The 19,680-nt window shown below is 45.4% G+C and overlaps 2 protein-coding genes across 2 annotated transcripts; both read right to left on the bottom strand.

The window, feature by feature from the left end:
* Nucleotides 1-10,183: 10,183 nt before the first annotated feature.
* On the bottom strand, nt 10,184-11,260 carry LOC127307448 (inactive protein FON2 SPARE1-like). The gene has a single exon (XM_051338179.2). It carries the CDS (start codon nt 10,990-10,992, stop codon nt 10,621-10,623), a length of 372 nt encoding a protein of 123 aa, XP_051194139.1. The 5' UTR covers nt 10,993-11,260; the 3' UTR covers nt 10,184-10,620.
* A 1,398-nt stretch (nt 11,261-12,658) lies between these two features.
* On the bottom strand, nt 12,659-16,379 carry LOC127307449 (uncharacterized). Its single transcript, XM_051338181.2, has 7 exons — nt 16,238-16,379; nt 15,993-16,055; nt 15,800-15,879; nt 15,162-15,270; nt 13,629-13,788; nt 13,383-13,546; nt 12,659-13,296 (listed from the first exon to the last, which is right to left on the bottom strand). Exons 1-7 carry the CDS (start codon nt 16,238-16,240, stop codon nt 12,943-12,945), a joined length of 933 nt encoding a protein of 310 aa, XP_051194141.1. The 5' UTR covers nt 16,241-16,379; the 3' UTR covers nt 12,659-12,942.
* Between the last annotated feature and the right edge of the window lie 3,301 nt (nt 16,380-19,680).

The following is a 19,680-nucleotide window of genomic DNA, read 5'->3' as shown; positions in this document are numbered from 1 at the left end:
ACCAGACTTGCTCAAATGAAAATGCTCAAATTGAATGAAAGTTGCGTACATATCTGAGGATCATGCACGTAAATTGGCTTAATTTTCTGAGCTACCTACAGGGAGGTGGACTCAGATTCGTGACAGCAAAGAAATCTGGAACTGTGCAGTAATCCAAATCTAGTACTTACTTTTCTATCAACGGCTTAACTTGGCACAACAAAACACAAAACTAAGATAAGGAGAGGTTGCTACAGTAGTAAACAACTTCCAAGACACAAAATAAAAACAAAGTACTGTAGGTAAAAACATGGGTTGTCTCCCATAAGCGCTTTTCTTTAACGCCTTTCAGCTAGGCGCAGAAAGTGTGTATCAAGTATTATCAAGAGACGAAGTGTCAACATCATAATTTGTTCTCATAATAGAATCAAAAGGTACCTTCATTCTCTTTCTAGGGAAGTGTTCCATACCTTTCTTGAGAGGAAATTGATATTTTATATTACCTTCCTTCATATCAATAATAGCACCAACAAATCAAGAAAAGGTCTTCCCAATATAATGGGACAAGATGCATTGCATTCAATATCCAAGACAACAAAATCAACGGGAACAAGGTTATTGTTAACGGTAATACGAACATTATCAACTTTCCCCAAAGGTTTCTTTGTAGAATGATCAGCAAGATTAACATCCAAATAACAATTTTTCAGCGGTGGCAAGTCAAGCATATTATAAATTTTCTTAGGCATAACAGAAATACTTGCACCAAGATCACATAAAGCATTACAATCAAAATCTTTAACCTTCATCTTAATGATGGGCTCCCAACCATCCTCTAGCTTTTTAGGAATAGAGGCTTCACGCTCTAGTTTCTCTTCTCTAGCTTTTATGAGAGCATTAGTAATATGATGTGTAAAAGCCAAATTTATAGCACTAGCATTAGGACTTTTAGCAAGTTTTTGCAAGAACTTTATAACTTCAGAGATGTGGCAATCATCAAAATTCAAACCATTATAATCTAAAGCAATGGGATCATCATCCCCAATGTTGGAAAAAATTTCAGCAGCTTTATCACAGGCAGTTTCAAATAGCTTTAGCGCTTCAGGCAGTTTTTCGCGCTTTGCATTAGAAGTGGAAACATTGCTAACACCAATTCTTTTATTAGTATTAGTGGGAGGTGCAGCAACATGTGCAGCATTAGCATTACTAGTGGTGGTAATAGTCCAAACTTTAGCTATATTCTTTTCTTTAGCTAGTTTTTCATTTTCTTCTCTATCCCACCTAGCACGCAGTTCAGCCATTAATCTTATATTCTCATTAATTCTAACTTGAATGGCATTTGCTGTAGTAGTAATTTTATTATGATGATTCTCATTAGGCAAAACTTTTGATTTCAAAAGATCAACATCGGCAGCAAGACTATCGACTTTAGAAGCAAGTATATCAATTTTCCCAAGCTTTTCTTCAACAGATTTGTTAAAAGCAGTTTGTGTACTAATAAATTCTTTAAGCATGGCTTCAAGTCCAGGGGGTGAACTCCTATTATTGTTGTAAGAATTCCCATAAGAATTACCATAGCCGTTGCCATTATTATAAGGATATGGCCTATAGTTGTTACTAGAATTGTTCCTAAGCATTGTTGTTGAAATTATTATTTTTAATGAAGTTTACATCAACATGTTCTTCTTGTGCAACCAATGAAGCTAATGGAACATTATTAGGATCAATATTAGTCCTATCATTCACAAGCATAGACATAATAGCATCAATCTTATCACTCAAGGAAGAGGTTTCTTCGACAGAATTTACCTTCTTACCTTGTGGAGCTCTTTCCGTGTGCCATTCAGAGTAATTGATCATCATATTATCAAGAAGCTTTGTTGCTTCACCAAGAGTGATGGACATAAAGGTACCTCCAGCAGCTGAATCCAATAAATTCCGCGAAGAAAAATTTAGTCCTGCATAGAAGGTTTGGATGATCATCCAAGTAGTCAGTCCATGGGTTGGGCAATTTTTAACCAAAGATTTCATTCTTTCCCAAGCTTGAGCAACATGTTCAGTATCTAATTGTTTAAAATTCATTATGCTACTCCTCAAAGATATAATTTTAGCAGGGGGATAATATCTACCAATAAAAGCATCCTTGCATTTAGTCCATGAATCAATACTATTCTTAGGCAGAGATAGCAACCAATCTTTAGCTCTTCCTCTTAATGAGAAAGGGAACAATTTTAGTTTAATAATATCACCATCTACATCTTTATATTTTTGCATTTCACATAATTCAACAAAATTATTAAGATGGGCAGCAGCATCATCGTAACTAACACCAGAAAATTGCTCTCGCATAACAAGATTCAGTAAAGCAGGTTTAATTTCAAAGAATTCTGCTGTAGTAGCAGGTGGAGCAATAGGTGTGCATAAGAAATCATTATTATTTGTGGTTGTGAAGTCACACAACTTAGTATTTTCAGCGTTGGCCATTTTAGCAACAGTAAATAAAGCAAACTAGATAAAGTAAATGCAAGTAAACTAATTTTTTTGTATTTTTGATATAGCAAACAAGATAGCAAATAAAGTAAAACTAGCAACTAATTTTTTTGTATTTTGATTTAGTGCAGCAAACAAAGTAGTAAATAAAACTAAGCAAGACAAAAACAAAGTAAAGAGATTGAGAAGTGGAGACTCCCCTTGCAGCGTGTCTTGATCTCCCCGGCAACGGCGCCAGAAAAAGAGCTTGATGGCGTGTATTTCACACGTTCGTTGGGCAACCCCAAGAGGAAGGTATGATGCGCACAGCAGCAAGTTTTCCCTCAGAAAGAAACCAAGGTTTATCGAACCAGGAGGAGCCAAGAAGCACGTTGAAGGTTGATGGCGGCGGGATGTAGTGCGGCGCAACACCAGGGATTCCGGCGCCAACGTGGAACCTGCACAACACAACCAAAGTACTTTGCCCCAACGAAACAGTGAGGTTGTCAATCTCACCGGCTTGCTGTAACAAAGGATTAGATGTATAGTGTGGATGATGATTGTTTGCAGAAAACAGTAGAACAAGTATTGCAGTAGATTGTATTTCAGTAAAGAGAATTGGACCGGGGTCCACAGTTCACTAGAGGTGTCTCTCCCATAAGACGAACAACATGTTGGGTGAACAAATTACAGTTGGGCAATTGACAAATAAAGAGAGCATGACCATGCACATACATATCATGATGAGTATAGTGAGATTTAATTGGGCATTACGACAAAGTACATAGACCGTCATCCAACTGCATCTATGCCTAACAAGTCCACCTTCAGGTTATCATCCGAACCCCCTCCAGTATTAAGTTGCAAACAACAGACAATTGCATTAAGTATGGTGCGTAATGTAACTAGTGACTACATCCTTGAACATAGCACTAATGTTTTATCCCTAGTGGCAACAGCACAACACAACCTTAGAACTTTCTGTCACTGTCCCAGGTGTCAATGCAGGCATGAACCCACTATCGAGCATAAGTACTCCCTCTTGGAGTTACAAGCATCTACTTGGCCAGAGCATCTACTAGTAACGGAGAGCATGCAAGATCATAAACAACACATAGCATAACTTTGATAATCAACATAACAAGTATTCTCTATTCATCGGATCCCAACAAATGCAACATATAGAATTACAGATAGATGATCCTGATCATGTTAGGCAGCTCGCAAGATCCGACAATGATAGCACAATGGGGAGAAGACAACCATCTAGCTACTGCTATGGACCCATAGTCCAGGGGTAGACTACTCACACATCACACCGGAGGCGACCATGGCGGCGTAGAGTCCTCCGGGAGATGATTCCCCTCTCCGGCAGGGTGCCGGAGGCGATCTCCTGGATCCCCCGAGATGGGATCGGCGGCGGCGTCTCCTGGAAGGTTTTCCGTATCGTGGCTCTGCATCGGGGTTTCGTCACGGAGACTTTTTATAGGCGGAAGGGCAGGTCAAGAGGCGGCACGGGGCCCCACACTACAGGCCGGCGCGGCCAAGGGGGGCCGCGCCGCCTATGGTGTGGCCCCTCCGTGGCCCCTCTTCGTCTCTCCTTCGGACTTCGGAAGCTTCGTGAGAAAATAGGCCCTGGCTTTGATTTCGTCCAATTCCGAGAATATTTCCTTACTAGGATTTCTGAAACCAAAAACAGCAGAAACAAAGAATCGCACTTCTCGGCATCTTGTTAATAGGTTAGTTCCAGAAAATGCACGAATATGACATAAAGTGTGCATAAAACATGTAGATAACATCAATAATGTGGCATGGAACATAAGAAATTATCGATACGTCGGAGACGTATCAGGCCTTTTGACTCGTACAATTTCAGCCCACTCCAGAACATGAAAGTTCGGATTTTTCTCAAAAAAAAAAAATAGGAAAGTCCTATGCTTCGCCAAAACAAAAAACAAGGAGATTCAAGATATAAGTTGTAAAAATAAAGATTTAATTTATCCGTTTGCAATAGCTCAGAGCGAAATACACTGTTTATTGTCTGAAAATAATCAAGATATCACATGTTTCTTGTACGGGGAGGCTGACATCAGGGACCCATGAGCCAGCAGCGTCGTCAACGTTTCAAAGGCGGCAGGGGATCGAAAATAAAAAAAACCAAAAATCAGTTGGTAAAAAAATCCAAGAAAAGAAAACATTTATCGTTCTGAGAGGATGACATGCGGGACCGATGTTGCAGAATCAAACTCAACGTTTCCAAGGCGGCAGGGGATCAAAGAAAAAAAGGAAATAGCCAGAAATTAATTAGGGGTAAAAAATAAATCCACCAAAGGAAACTTTTATTGTTCATAGAGGATGACATGTGGGACCGACCTGCCAACAGCGTCCTCATCGTTTCAAAGGGGGCAGGGGATCAAAAGAATAAAAGGAAATAGCCAGAAATTAATTAGGGGTCAAAAAAAAATCCACCAAAGGAAACTTTTATTGTTCATTGAGGATGACATGTGGGACCGACCTGCCAACAGCGTCCTCATCGTTTCAAAGGGGGCAGGGGATCAAAAGAAAAAGGCAAATAGCCAGAAATTAGGGGTCAAAAATAACTCCAAGAAAGGAAACTTTTATTGTTCGTAGAGGATGACATGCGGGACCCATGAGCCAGCAGCTTACTCAACGTTTCAAAGGCGGCAGGGGATCGAAAGAAAAAGGCAAGTGACCAAATATGAGGTGCCAAAAATAATCCAAGAAAAGAAAGTTTTATAGTACATAGAGGATGACATGCGGGTCCCATTTAGCAGCAGCGGTATCACTGTTTGAGAGGCGGCAGGGAATCGAAAGAAAAAGTCAAGTGACCAAATATGAGGTGCCAAAAAAATCCAAGAAAAGAAAGTTTAATAGTACGTAGAGGATGACATGCGGGTCCCATTTAGCAGCAGCGGTATCACTGTTTGAGAGGCAGCAGGGGATCGAAAGAAAAAGTCAAGTGACCAAATATGAGGTGCCAAAAAAATCCAAGAAAAGAAAGTTTTATAGTACATAGAGGATGACATGCGGGTCCCATTTAGCAGCAGCGGTATCACCGTTTGAGAGGCGGCAGGGGGTCGAAAGAAAAAAGGCAAGTGCCCAAATATGAGGTGCCAAAAAAAACTCCAAGAAAAGAAAGTTGATTGCTCATAGAGGATGACATGCGGGTCCCATTTAGCTGCAGCGGTCTCACTGTTTGAGAGGCGGCAGGGGATCGAAAGAAAAAGGCAAGTGAACGAATATGAGGTGCCAAAAATAATCCAAGAAAAGAAAGTTTTATAGTACATAGAGGATGACATGCGGGTCCCATTTAGCAGCAGCGGTATCACCGTTTGAGAGGCGGCAGGGGATCAAAAGAAAAAGAAATTGCCAAAAATCAGAGGGTGAAAAAAACCAAGAAAATGAACTTTTATAGTACATAGAGGATGACATGCGGGTCCCATGAGCCTGCAGGTTCCTCAACGTTTCAAACGTGGCATGAGATCGAAAGAAAAAGGCAAGTGAAAAAATATCAGGAGCCAAAAATAATTCAAGAAAAGAAAGTTTTATAGTACATAGAGGATGACATGCGGGTCCCATTTAGCAGCAGCGGTATCACCGTTTGAGAGGCGGCAGGGGATCGAAAGAAAAAGGCAAGTGAAAAAATATGAGGAGCCAAAAATAATTCAAGAAAAGAAAGTTTTATAGTACATAGAGGATGACATGCGGGTCCCATTTAGCAGCAGCGGTATCACCGTTTGAGAGGCGGCAGGGGATCGAAAGAAAAAGGTAAGTGACCAAATATGAGGTGCCAAAAATAATTCAAGAAAAGAAAGTTTTATAGTACATAGAGGATGACATGCGGGTCCCAGTTAGCAGCAGCGGTATCACCGTTTGAGAGGCGGCAGGGGATCGAAAGAAAAAGGCAAGTGACCAAATTTGAGGTGCCAAAAAAAACTCCAAGAAAAGAAAGTTGATTGCACATAGAGGATGACATGCGGGTCCCATTTAGCAGCAGCGGTCTCAACGTTTCCAAGGCGGCAAGGGATCAAAAGAAAAAGGAAGTAGCCAGAAATCAGGGGGTCAAAAAAAATCCAAGAATAGAAAGAATTTTGGTTCATAGAGGATGACATGCGGGACCCATGATCCTGCATCGTAAACGGCTCGATCGGAGAACGTTGAACGAGATGGCGCGATCTAGAAAAAAAACAATGCCAGAGAGGCTGCCATCTGGGCCCTACATCTCTCGGCGGTGCGGATTTGCGTTGACTCGGCCGGCGAACCCGAGATTTCGAGATGCACCACGTCCCGGGCCACCATACGCGACGTTTTGGCCGCTTTCGTCGGGCTAGGTGGCCTCAAAAACGAGGAAAAAAAAGTTTTGACATGCACCACGGAGGGACCCAAAATCGTCGGCCATGGTACACCAGCAACCACACGGCGCGACTTCAACTTCGTCGGCCATGGCAACTTTTCTTGTAGTGGCAGTACCGTGTAACCTCACCACTCTAAGGGAAAGGGTTACCACAACACGCCCATATCTGCAACCAAACAGGGTGTGGGTTGCAAAGAAGGCAAAAAGTCGTCCGTGCAGGCACCCAAACAATGGGGGCCGGCTTCCCTCTCTGGTGCAGAAAAGGCCTCCCAGACTACCAAACGACACACGTTTTATGGTGGCCCGTTCGCGACGCGCGGCGACTCCCTTCTCACTGCGCCAGTGGTGCATGAATTAGACCCAGGCTACCAAATGCGTCCATGGTGAATCCAATGCGATGGAACATTATGCACAGAACACAATAAAAGGTTGGTTGCTCTTGTCAGTGGCCACTGATCCAATAGAATCCTTAGCAAAGGTGATATTGGGTATGAGGTTATCTTGGATACCGGCCTAGAGCTTTCTTCTCCACATCCAAGCTCCTCTCTTGTTGAACTTGAGTCTTCTCCCACCATGGACTTCCTCCCTTGCTTTCATACTCGTGGACACGAACTTAGCATTTTCACAAGACATTACACCATGGAGAATATGAGAGGTGGGGAGCGGAGAGAGAGTGAGGAAGGAGTTATGGCCAAGCTAGGACGCCGCACCACATGTGGTTCTCCCCATGAGCAACAAGATGGGGCCTTACTCGTTGAAAATGGCCGAATATCTTTCACGGCAGGCTACTTGGTCGGAGCTTTAAGTTTTCCTGTGTTGGATAACGCATGTGCCGAGTCGAATTGATTTGTGTGAAACAATGGAAGCGAAGCGCCTAGCGCTTTCTTTGTCATCGACGCAATGGAAAATCCTGCAATCTAGCTAGGAATCAGGCTTGACGGCTAGGATTTCCTAGCCTAGCTCCCGAGGTTAGCACCTCCATTGTACATACCCTTATACCCCTAAGAGCATCTCCAGTCGCGTCCCCCAAACCGTCCCCCAAAGGGATTTGGGGCGCGCCGGACAGAAAATGCGTTCCAGCCGCGTCCCCCAAAGCCCTTTTTTGTCCGGCGCGCCCCTATACGGTGTCCGGCGCCCCGAGCCCGTCCCCGTCCCACAGGGGACGCTCCGGGGACGCCGGACACAACGAAAAGCGAGGCCAACCGACGCGGGGCCGACCCATCAGCGGCACGGAAGGCTAAAACCCCGTCGCCTACCTTTGGTCAAGCGACGTTAATGGCGTCCCTGTTTTCCCAGGCGACGCAGGGACGCGTCTCGTCGTGCATGGCCGCGTGGCCGTCCGCGCCGGAGTTATTGCATGCAACCACCCGCTGCCGCCGCTGTTTTAAGACGCCCTGCAGTTATCGCCGCTCATAATCCTTCTCGTCGCCGCCGCCTCCCCCCTCCCAGATCCTCTCCTCGCCGCTCAAAAAATGTCGAGCTCGTCCTCCCGCAAGATCGCCGCGGCGAACGGCTTCGGACGCGGCAGCCTCACCGTGGCGGAGGCGTGGGCGCTGTACCACGCCCGGTATCCAGTCCCGCCGGACATGCGGCTGCCAAGCAGCGGCGGCTGGAAGATGGCCGTGAACGGCATTGGCGTTCCGCCGCCGCCGAAGCCGCGCACGGACCAATGGAGGGACGCCATCAAGGCCCGTCGGGCTCAACTCACCGCCGAGGAGCGGAGGGATCCGACATGGGCGGTCAACGACAACGACGCCTGGTGGACGTCGTACTTCCAGGCGAAGTACGACGTCGAGATGCACAGCACCGACAACCTCGTCGGCGGCCCCAACAGCTGGAACAGGGAAGGCCGCGCCCTGTTCTGGGGCGTTCCGGGGCGCACCCTCGAGAACGTCATCCGCGGCCTCCGCAACGGCGCTCCAAGGCTGGAGATGCCGTCGTCGCCGCCGCCGTCTCCTCAATGGCAGCCGAGGAGGACGACGTACTCGTCCTCCTCGCACTCTTCTTCCTCGGGACCGGCGCGATCGACGCCGTCCTCGTCGTACCGGTCGGCGCCCTACACCGTCCCCAAACGGGAGGTCAAGGAGGAGCCGGCGACGCCCGTCAACACGAGGCGTGGCGGCAGCGGCAGCGGGCGGCAGCAAGGGAGGCGCGGCGGCGCCCTCCTCATCCCGAAGCCGGAGGTGAAGGAGGAGCCGGAGGAAGCGTCGCAGGCGGCGCTGCTGGCGGAGTACGAGCGGCAGCAGCGACTCATCGCCAGCAGCGACGACCCCGAGGACTGCCCAGGGCTGCGGGCGGCGTTCTTGGCGTCCATGGACGACAAGGACGCCTGGAGGGGCGACCTGGACGCGGCGATCGCCATGTCCATCCGCGACTCCGGCAAGCCGCTGGTGGACCTCACCGACGACGGCGAGGCAGGACCAAGCGGCTTGGTGAAGGACGAGCCCGTGGACGAGCCCGTCGACGAGCGCGTCAAGCAGGAGGTCATCACCGACGAGATGTACAACTTCCAGCAGTACTACGACGCCTCCGGCCGCCGCAAGTGGGTCTAGATTAGGTTTAGTTTTAAAGTTAGTCAAATTTCGTTCGAATCTATGTAAGTTTGGACGAATCTAATCGAATCTAGTTAAGTTTAAAATTTGCGAAATTTTGTTTGGGGGACGCGACTGGGGAGCGACGTCCCCCAAACGCGGCACGAACGAAACACGTCCCCCAAACACTCAATCCGGCGCGGTTTGGGGGACGGTTTGGGGGACGCGACTGGAGATGCTCTAAAGTATGTGAGATTATCCACACGTTTTACCAAAAACAAGGTCGCTGCAACAACAATTAATTACAGATCGCTTTTGGCACAGTGTCACATCATTCCCCCTGATCCTTACTTATTCCATGCCACCTTATTTGACATGATACTCCGTACCAGTATTACATAAGTAGACACAACTCATCTTCCCTCTTTAATTACCACTTAGGCAGGTAGGCTCATGTGCATGGTGCATGTGCCAAGTGCGTATGCTCGCTCTCCACATCATGCATGTGGCACCAAGTCAAACCCGCTTATTCTGCAGTCTCCCATGCACTTAGTGCCAAAACTATCATGCGTATCAAGACCCAGGGAAAAGAGTATAGTATACATGGTGATCCGTGCCATTGTACCCCATATTATCATATGCTGTGATGCCGTGCCGTCACAGCTACTCTTCCTAGTTCTTTTGCACGGATTCTTACAGCCAATCCATCGTTTAGCTAGCTCGATCTTGTGAACGTACAACGCACTTAACGGCCGGGCGCATGCATCAATTTCCCAGCAGATCCATTGCAAAGTTAGCTACAGTGTGTATTGCAATTATATACTGGTACTTGCAAAAATTGCAATGCCACCACCTGCATTTGTTCATCTTATTATTCATGCCAAGATTTGATCATGTAACACAAAGAACAAACAAAGAATGAACAAAGCAGCAGTAGAAAATAAGAAGAAACAAGAAACGGATCCTCCACAACACAATTTGTAGTATGTACTATATAGCTAGTAAAATTTTGGGTTTTTTTTCTCCCTCTCTCTGCATGTAGTTTTGCATCAGAATGGGCACATGAAGAAACACTGCGGCGAACGATCACAGCGATTATGTGCTCTCTGCATCATCGATCGATCCACAATCAAAGAATACCACTACGTACTGGGCAGACTCAACCAACACAAGAAGACGGTGCGAGCGCGCCACTCACCAGCAAATCAATCAATCGCCATGGAATTAGCGCGGCCGGGCCATGCATGAGGTCCGTCGATCGACCTCTCAGTGATGCAAGGGATTTGGGCCCGTCGGCACCAGCCTCTTCTCCGCGCCGAACCGGGCATCGCCGCCGTTTGCAGCGGCGGATGGTGGAATTCCCTGCCAGTTCCATTTACCCTGGGGATGGTGCTGATGATGGTGGTGCTGGTGATGATGATGATGATGCCGTTGCCGATCCTGCGGTCGAGCAGAGGTGGACGCCGAGGAGACGTCGAGGGTCTCCACGGCGAGGAGCATCTTCCTTGGCAGAGAGACGGAGGTCCGGTCGCCGAGCAAGCTTTCGCAGCCGGGGCAGCCGCGGGACGCGAAGGTGAGAGCGGCGAGCCACAGGAGGAGGACGACGAAGGCGGCGGTGGCGGCGCGAGGTCGTCTCATGGCCACCGTGCGGGCAGGCTGCCGGCGAGCGGAGTCATGGACGACGGGTGCAAGCGAGGAGGACACACGGTAGCTAGCTAGCTTAACCAGATAGATTTCTGGGTAGGAGGAGAAGGGAGGGCTGTACCGCGCGCACTACGAGCGTACCTAGCAGGAGCTAGCTGGGGAAGCTTGTGAGAATGGCTATGGGGAGGAGAGGACGGACGTTGAAGCGAAATGCAATGTGTGGGCGTGGAGTTAAGAGGGGCAGCGCGGGGCGGAGGGAAGTTGCTTCCGCTGGACTCCTATCGCTGGGCTCGATTATTTCCATCGTCGTCGTCGACTGAGTTTGATGACGCTTGCGTAAACCCAGCTCTGGATCGCGGGGTCGAGCTGGCGTTAAACCGGGATGGACTCCAGCTCTCTCCGGCTTTCCCGGACGCGGAGAGGGACGGCCGGACGGGTAAATGGGCCGGTGCTGCTCTGACTTTGCATTCACGGAAGCGTGTCATTTCAGTTTTACTAGCTGGACACTGGCTCACTCGCTTAGAAGCCGGGCAAACCGGGCTCATCTTTACAATTGGCTCAAGGGGGGACGAGGGGGGGCTTAGCCACCCCCATGGTTTGAAATTAAATTTATGAAGAACACTACTCACTAGAAGTGTAATTTCTTGCTGATTTAGTTTACTCTGCCCCCCTCATGAAGTTTGCAACACCATTTTGCCTCCCTCAAGGTTGAAAGTTGGCTCCGTCCCTAGGCTCAATCGTGATATTTCGATTAACAATTGTAGTGGCGTTTTTTGAAAGATAAAGTTGCAGTGACGATTTCTCAAGTAGCTTTAAATAGCAGTACGTGGCGTCTATCCAATTGACACTTCTTTTAAGGCTTGGCATAATTCATGGATCGTTTGATTTTTGGACTAACTACGGTACGGATAAAACGGAATACTAATAGCTTACTCACAGAGTCACAGGTTGTTCGACGGTACCTTTTTGTGGGTGGGTCAATCGGTGAAGCATTAGCAGAGCAGGTACGAGAAGCGCGCTCTAAATGGAAAATGAAGGTACACTACACGGTGAGAAAACGTCCACATGTTAACTCACTCTCGAAGGAACTGTGTTGGCTTTCACCCAACGCCCCGATTTTGACTTTGAGACGCACAACTGGCAAACAGCGAAGTTGGGGTCTGTTGGGAGGTGATGTCGGTCTGTGAGCTGACCAGCTCCACAAGCAAATTAGTGAGGTGCCATGTTCAAGTCACACAGGCACCATCAGCAGTCTCAAGACATTCACACTCACCGCAGCGCACCGATTTCGCTTTTCATGTTTGCTGTTGGAACGGTCAGAGGAGAGCTCATTTCCAACTTGTCACAACTCTTAGACTGCTTTTGTCGTTGTGATTGATTTGCTTGGCGATTTGATTTTATTAATGCTGGTCAAAGAGTTAGCTAGGCTTAGGCTGACTATATACACATCATACGCCGATTAGGCACCCATGATCTATACGAGGAAGACACCCGGCTCCACCGGTTCACAGCAAAGCACACACGGAATGCCGTCTCCATCAGTTGTTGCTGTAGACACGTCATGGTTTCATTCCCAAACCTAGCGCTGCAAGTTTAGCTCAAAGGTATTTATGTCATTCAATTCATTTATGATAATAAAGCGAGTGAAAAGCACAGTTCATAATCATCACTTACAAGCAACTCAGTTTTTCATATTATGATGCAGAAAGCACATATGTTGCTGTCGCGAAAACACAACACAACCATCTTCACATACATACACAGCAAGCGTAAATTCATTCTACATCACAAATGATGCCACAGCCTCATCCCCTGACAGCAAGCATCACATCGAGGATACACTGCAAGCGTTCACAAAGAGCAATGGAAGTGCTACACAAGATGGTTTTACACAGAAACATACTGGGCAAGCTTCTTGATTGTGCAGGCACAACTTAAGAGTGGTTACTTGCGCCTCGCCATAATCGGGACAAAAGACCTTGCACTTTCAGAACCGGCGCTCTGCCACGAGGACGGCTTCACCCTGCCTGCCATCAGCAGGGACGCTGCACTGGCTTTTATATTCCGCCTCTTCAGTGCAAGGTCTAGTTTGCCTTTTGAAGCTGAGCTTGATGACTCCGGGAAGATGGAGGAAGCCTTGATTGCTGCTCTTTTGTCCTTTCTGCTCCTCTCAAATTTTGAGGCAAACTTCACAGAAGCTGCTGCGGCAGCATCTGCTGCAGATGGCGGCAAGAGCCGTACTCCAAGTCCCATCTTCCTTGCCGATTTTTTCTCTTCAGCAACTCTCTTCTTTTGGCTCTACATAAATAGGACAAGAGGTGGATAAGAATCTTGACAATTTAATAAATTGCTGAAAAGTATTATATAGGAATTCATTGGATGACCCTAAGGCGGTCGCGGAGGGCTCTGTTCAGAGAATAGTCATCAGAATGCCGGCTATCAGAGAGCCGTTGAAGCCGAATTAAAACTGGTTCCTCTTCTTTCTTCTTCCGGATATCTTCTCCCTGATGTTCAAGCTTATACATAGGGTCCGCAAGCTTGTCTTTTTCTGAAGGAAGTACAATTAAAACATCATGCATTTGGAAGCAATGAATCCATAAGCAGAAATAAATTTGTACAAGTGTAAGAACCTTCATCTGCAGGCAGCAGCAGCGTCTCTGCATCTTCAACATCAAAATCCTCAGTCTTGCGCTGAGCACCACTGATTATGACATATTCAGTATTCTTCGGATCCGTATGTATGACTATTTCATGCTGGCAACATGCTGATTTCATGGTGAAACTCCATATCTAATACAGGAAACAGTCACGAAACAATATCAGTATACATACAGGTAAACTTTTTAGCATAATGTGATAAAACTTTGGAATAGAGAAAATATCTGCAGTTTCCCAGGGAGTAAATAAATACAGAAAATGTTGACAGCTCTAGGTCGTTGAAACGTATTCGAGATTTTTTAACAGAACATTATGTTGTTAGCAGAAGCAAGTACATGACGTTATTGTGAAATAATATTAGTATGACTAAGGAAGCAGCATACAAAGACATTCGGCAATATGCAAGTACAAACTTTCATACCATATATTAGACAATAGAAACAGTTGCTTATCTCAAGCTATATTGACTCTACAATCAGAACAAACATTTCTTCAAATAAATCTATGATCCCTTGAACATTTTATGATTTCCTATAAAATCCTATTTTGTGAATGTACACAGTAAAATGCAACAGGAAGTACAAGATACTAGGCTTTAGATCTCAAAAGGAAAACCTAGAGTTCTTTAGTTTTTCAAACCAAAGGACAACATAATGGACTTCTTCTGAATGTTGACAAAGGTGCCCCAGTTACCTAGGAACCAATAGATTGGCAAGGAGCAGCCTAAAGAACATAACTAATTATTCGATACAATACAATACATGAGATGACAGTACATTACAAAGACTATTTGCAATGACAATGCACTTCTTTATTTCTATTTTTTGGATGTGACAGTTAATTGAAAGCATATTTTCAGGTGTAACAGCAAAATCATGAAATTAGTACATATTCCCCTAACAAACTAGATTCCACAGCACACCGTAGCAGCCACAAACTGGCCCTTGGGGTAATCACCAATATCTCACGAAATCTGAAAATCAGATCGAGGCATGAAACTTAATGTTGTTTGGCTTGTCATCTCAACATACTGTCCATGCATAATGTTGTTTCAATTCACACTAGCTTCGATGTTGCCTCCAATTTACAACAACATGAAATTTCTCCAGACTTTACCAAATCACCTTTTGATTTTTTTTTCCTTCTGATTACCCGTTTGAGTTATGTGCACAAATGGTAATTTGCGGGTACTAAAGACCAACTAATGTATCAGTTTTAAGGATGCACAGATGAGCCTGAGGCTTACAAGTAGCTAAACATGGGATTAAGCTTATTACAGTATCGTGGTCAGAAGATACATAATATTTACAACTAAATTAAGCAAAGATGGTATTCCATGAAACCATGATTCGTATGCTCTAATAACATGGGAGAGGCTTTCAGAAAGAACATAAAAAACATGGGATCGAGACTAGTTAATGTACCAGCAGCTTCTGTGGTGCACAGAAAAAAAACTCAAGTGAACAACAATGGTGATTTAGTAGATGTTAAAATCCAACACAAACCTTGGTAGAGTAATAATTTCCAACTTGTTTCTTTTCAGCATTGAACCTTACTCCCTTCCCTATCATGGAACTGCATCCACCACACCAGACATTGAAAGGCATCTCGAATCTGCAGAGCAGAGCAAAATAATTGAGTCACAGCTAGACCCATGCGACAATAGGCATAAATGGTAACAATAACACTAGCATGCATCAAAGAAACAACCATTATACCACACACTCGTGTATCTATGTCCACAGAGAACATGTGCAGATAGATATCTGCCACACTTGACAGAAGAATGATTTCATACATGTATCAATTCACATGTAAGTCGAGCACTGACAGCCATCAAGTAAACCTCCAAATGAAGCCTAACCAAACGGTATTTCACAGTTCTCAACAACAGTTGGTCGACTAATTACTTCATGACCATGAAACTAACAAAAACTGATTGCAAGACAGCGGTTATTTTGAGGAACACGTCAAGCCATATCTCAACACACTTTCAACCTCGTCAACCCATAAAACTCACTAAACTTTCCTGCCCGACCAATCCCACCCTGACATTCACATTGTGATCTTCAGGACCATTTCTAGCTTCATATCATGTAAGAGCATATATATGGAAACAGGTAGCATTTGACATGAACCAAACCTTATAATCAGGATGCCCTGGTCCAGCTTCCTTGCCCGCTCCCTGAGGGCATGTTGGCCATTGAACTTGTTGAGCCCACCCTGATTGATCAATTAAACAGGAACAAAAATTACAACACACAGCGAGTATCAGCAACCACAAAAACATCAAAACAAGCTAAAGGAATGCAGGATTCACCGACGGAGGCGCCTACCTTCTTTGGGGTCCATTCGGGTGGGTAGTAGAAGTTATCAGCTCTTGCCGCAGCGAGCGTCGACTGCAGGAAGAAACAGTAACAAATTCGTCAGCTAATCGAATTGGCTGATAGGGCATAAAGGATCGTCAGCCAGACCACTCCATCTGCCCCCAAATTTGAGAAACAGGAGAAGAATCTAGACACTAAGATTTGGGACGGGGACAGGTCAAAATCGAGACAGGTGAATTAGGGGTAGATCGTACCATGTTGTCTCCTGCGTGGAGGAAGAGGAGAAGGAGGTTATCGGCGAGGCGACGAACGTCTGGTGGTCGCGGCGATGCCTAGTCTTCGGGAGAGCGGCGGCGACGAGGGTGGGGAACGGCGGCGAGAGAAACGGAGATTTGTTTTGACACGGAGATGGAGAGGTTCAGGACGTCTCTTGACCCTTGTGCTGAACCGACTCGGTTTCTTTTTCTCGGAAACCGGATCGGGTCGGAATACTTTGCCTGAGCCCGACTAACTCATTTTTTGTTTGGGCTCCTAATGGGCCCAAATCCCACAGCCAACGAGTCCAGTTAAATTGTGCGTCATGCTAGGTGAATCCCTATTGCTCTACTACCTTTTTTTAAAAAAAATCATTATATTACGTCAGCAACCGCCTCATTAAAAATCTTCCAGTCCACTTCGGTACCCTGGAAGGAAAAGAGTGCGTCTGGAACCTGCCACCTCTGGATCATCACAGAGTTACATCATGAAGAAGTTTATCTAGGAGGAAACTAGGGGGCTCATCGACCCAATTACAAGTAATCTTACTAGAATAAGAATTCCGAGCTAACAAGTGAGCAACCTGATTTGCCTCCCTCGGAACATGTCCCACCGACACATTTCCAATACTTGTCATCTTATCAATGCATTCTGCAAAAATTGCTGTCTGAGCACTACACCAGGCTCCTCTCTCATTAAAAGCATCAACAATCTCCATACAATCAGACTCAGCCCGCAGTCGATTACAACCCAAGTGTATAGCCATATGAAGACCCTCCTTTAGAGCTATAGCTTCTGCCATTACTACTGAGTCAACATTGGCCAAGAACATAGAAGATGCCGCAATAAATTCACCCCTTGCATTGCGCAGAACCGTACCAATTGCTCCAGTTTTACCATCCTCATGAAATGATGCATCGACATTTAGCTTCACAACTGCTCCCTCCGGCCTAGACCATTTGATCCCGCCACTTGGAGCCTGTTTGCCATAAACCTTAGAAGCATTAGCAACAATTGACAATATAGAAAATCTACATTTGATCATAGGAGGAGTGCTCTCATTATGAGTTTGTTGTCGCCGGAGCCACCACAAGTACCAACATGTTGTGATCACCACTTCCTTCAAATTCACCGTGGTAAATCCTTGGATGTTGTTTCCCGACTGACACAAAATATGTTCCAAGATTGCCGAGCCAGCTCTATCCACCACAGTAGCATCTGAAATCACATGTTGGAGTTCCATAACTTCCCAGAGTTGTTTCGCAGCAGGGCATAAAAACAGCAGATGACGGATATCTTCTGCATCTAATTGACAAACTGGGCATTCACTACTTTCACCGACATGTCGATTGGCGAGAATACATTTCAAAGGAATAATCCCATGCAGCGCCCTCCATGCGATTTTTTTTATCTTACTCGGCACTTTTAGTTTCCAGATTATTTGACAAACAGGATTATGCCGTGAGGATCCGGGCAGGGTCATCTGATGTGCCCTAGCACCGAATTGGTGCTTCCACTGTAAATAATACGCCGATTTGACATTATATCTTCCATGAGGGGAGGCGCCCCAAGCAATAAAATCATCAAAGCTATCTCCGTAGAGGGGAATGTTAATAATTCTAGCCGCATCAACATTGTTGAATAGGCTATTTATAAGTTGCACATCCCATGCACCTGTAATAGGACATATGAGCTCACCGACTTTTGTATAAATCGCCCCCGCCCTAGGTGTAAGAATTCTTCTATCCGGGCTTGATGAAATCCATGGGTCAGTCCATATATTGATAGATTCACCCGTGCCGACTCGCCATATATATCCACGTTTAAACGTTGGTAACCCAGCAATGATACTACGCCAAGTGAAGGATGCACCTGCTTTTGGTCCTGCTCTAAGGATATCCCCAACTGGGTAATACTTTTCTCTCAACACCCTTCCACAGAGAGAGTCCGGTGTCGAGATTAGCCTCCAAATCTGTTTTGCTAGCATTGCAAGATTAAAGGACTGAAAGTCCCTAAACCCCATGCCACCCTCAATTTTTGGATAACAAAGTTTCCACCAAGCAAACCAATGCATATGTTTGCCATTCTCATCATCGCCCCACCAGAATTGGGCAATCGCATCCATCATCCTTTTACAAACTCCTTTTAGGATTTGAAATACAGACATGGCATATACTGGAATTGCTTGTGCCATCGCCTTCAATAACACCTCTTTGCCGCCAACTGATAGCATCCTCTCTTTCCATCCATTAATTATCTGAATTATTCTTTCCACAAAGTGCAAGAAGCATTCACTTTTATCTGCCCCAACAATTGCAGGAAGTCCAAGGTACTTATCAGAAATCGCCTCCGTGTTGATATTAAGAATTCCACAAATCTCTGCCTTTACCAGAACATGAGTGTTTGGGGAAAAGAAAATACTTGACTTTGCCACACTCACCAATTGTCCAGAATTAGCACAGTAGGTGTCCAGAACTTGTTGCAGGGAAGTTCCATTATTCATATCCATTATTCATATCTGCTTTCATGAGAATAAGGGAACACCATCAGCAAAGAGTAAATGTGAGACTGACGGTGCATTTCTGCACACCCTTACCCCATCTATGCCACCAACTTCTTCCTCATACAGCAAGAGACTAGATAATCCTTCTGCACATAAGAGGAACAAATAGGGGGAGAGCGGATCTCTCTGTCTAAGCCCTTTGGTTGGAACAAACATCTCAGTTTCCTCGGAATTAAATCTGACCAGATACTTCATAGATCTAACACAGGCCATCATTAGCTGAATCCACCTCTCAGCAAAACCCATCCTCCTCATCACATTTTTCAGAAAAATCCATTCCACTCTATCATAAGCCTTGTGCATATCAAGCTTGACCGCACACCAACCATTAGAGCCATTCCTTCTATTTTTAATTGCATGGATTGATTCATAAGCCACCAGAACGTTATCCGTAATAAGTCTTCCAGGGACAAATGCGCAATGCATGGGTGAGATAATATCTGGAAGAATTCCCTTGAGCCTATGAGCCAGCATTTTAGAGATAATTTTATAGATGACGTTGCATAAGCTTATTGGACGATACTGTGTAATATTTTCTGGGTCATCAACCTTAGGAATAAGGACAATTGTAGTGTTGTTCCAATCCTCCGGAATAATGCCAGAATTCAGAGCTTGAAGAACTTCCTGAGTAATAGCTACTCCACACATATCCCAAAACTTTTTATAAAAAACAGTGTGGAGACCATCCGGCCCTGGAGCTTTAAGATCACCAATACTGAATGCCGCTTTTTTAACATCATCAGCATCAAAAGGGGCAAGCAATAGATTGTTCCTATCATTATCCACTCTCTAGTTGATTTTCTTCAACATTGCCGGATCTACAACGTGAACTTCCAACGAAAAAAGATTAGTAAAATAATTGAGAATTAAAGGCTTCAA

The sequence above is a fragment of the Lolium perenne genome, chromosome 6 (genome assembly GCF_019359855.2).
Source record: "Lolium perenne isolate Kyuss_39 chromosome 6, Kyuss_2.0, whole genome shotgun sequence".
Taxonomy (NCBI): domain Eukaryota; kingdom Viridiplantae; phylum Streptophyta; class Magnoliopsida; order Poales; family Poaceae; genus Lolium; species Lolium perenne.
Note: the sequence above shows the minus strand (reverse complement) of the source record. Positions and strands in the feature narration are given on the sequence as shown.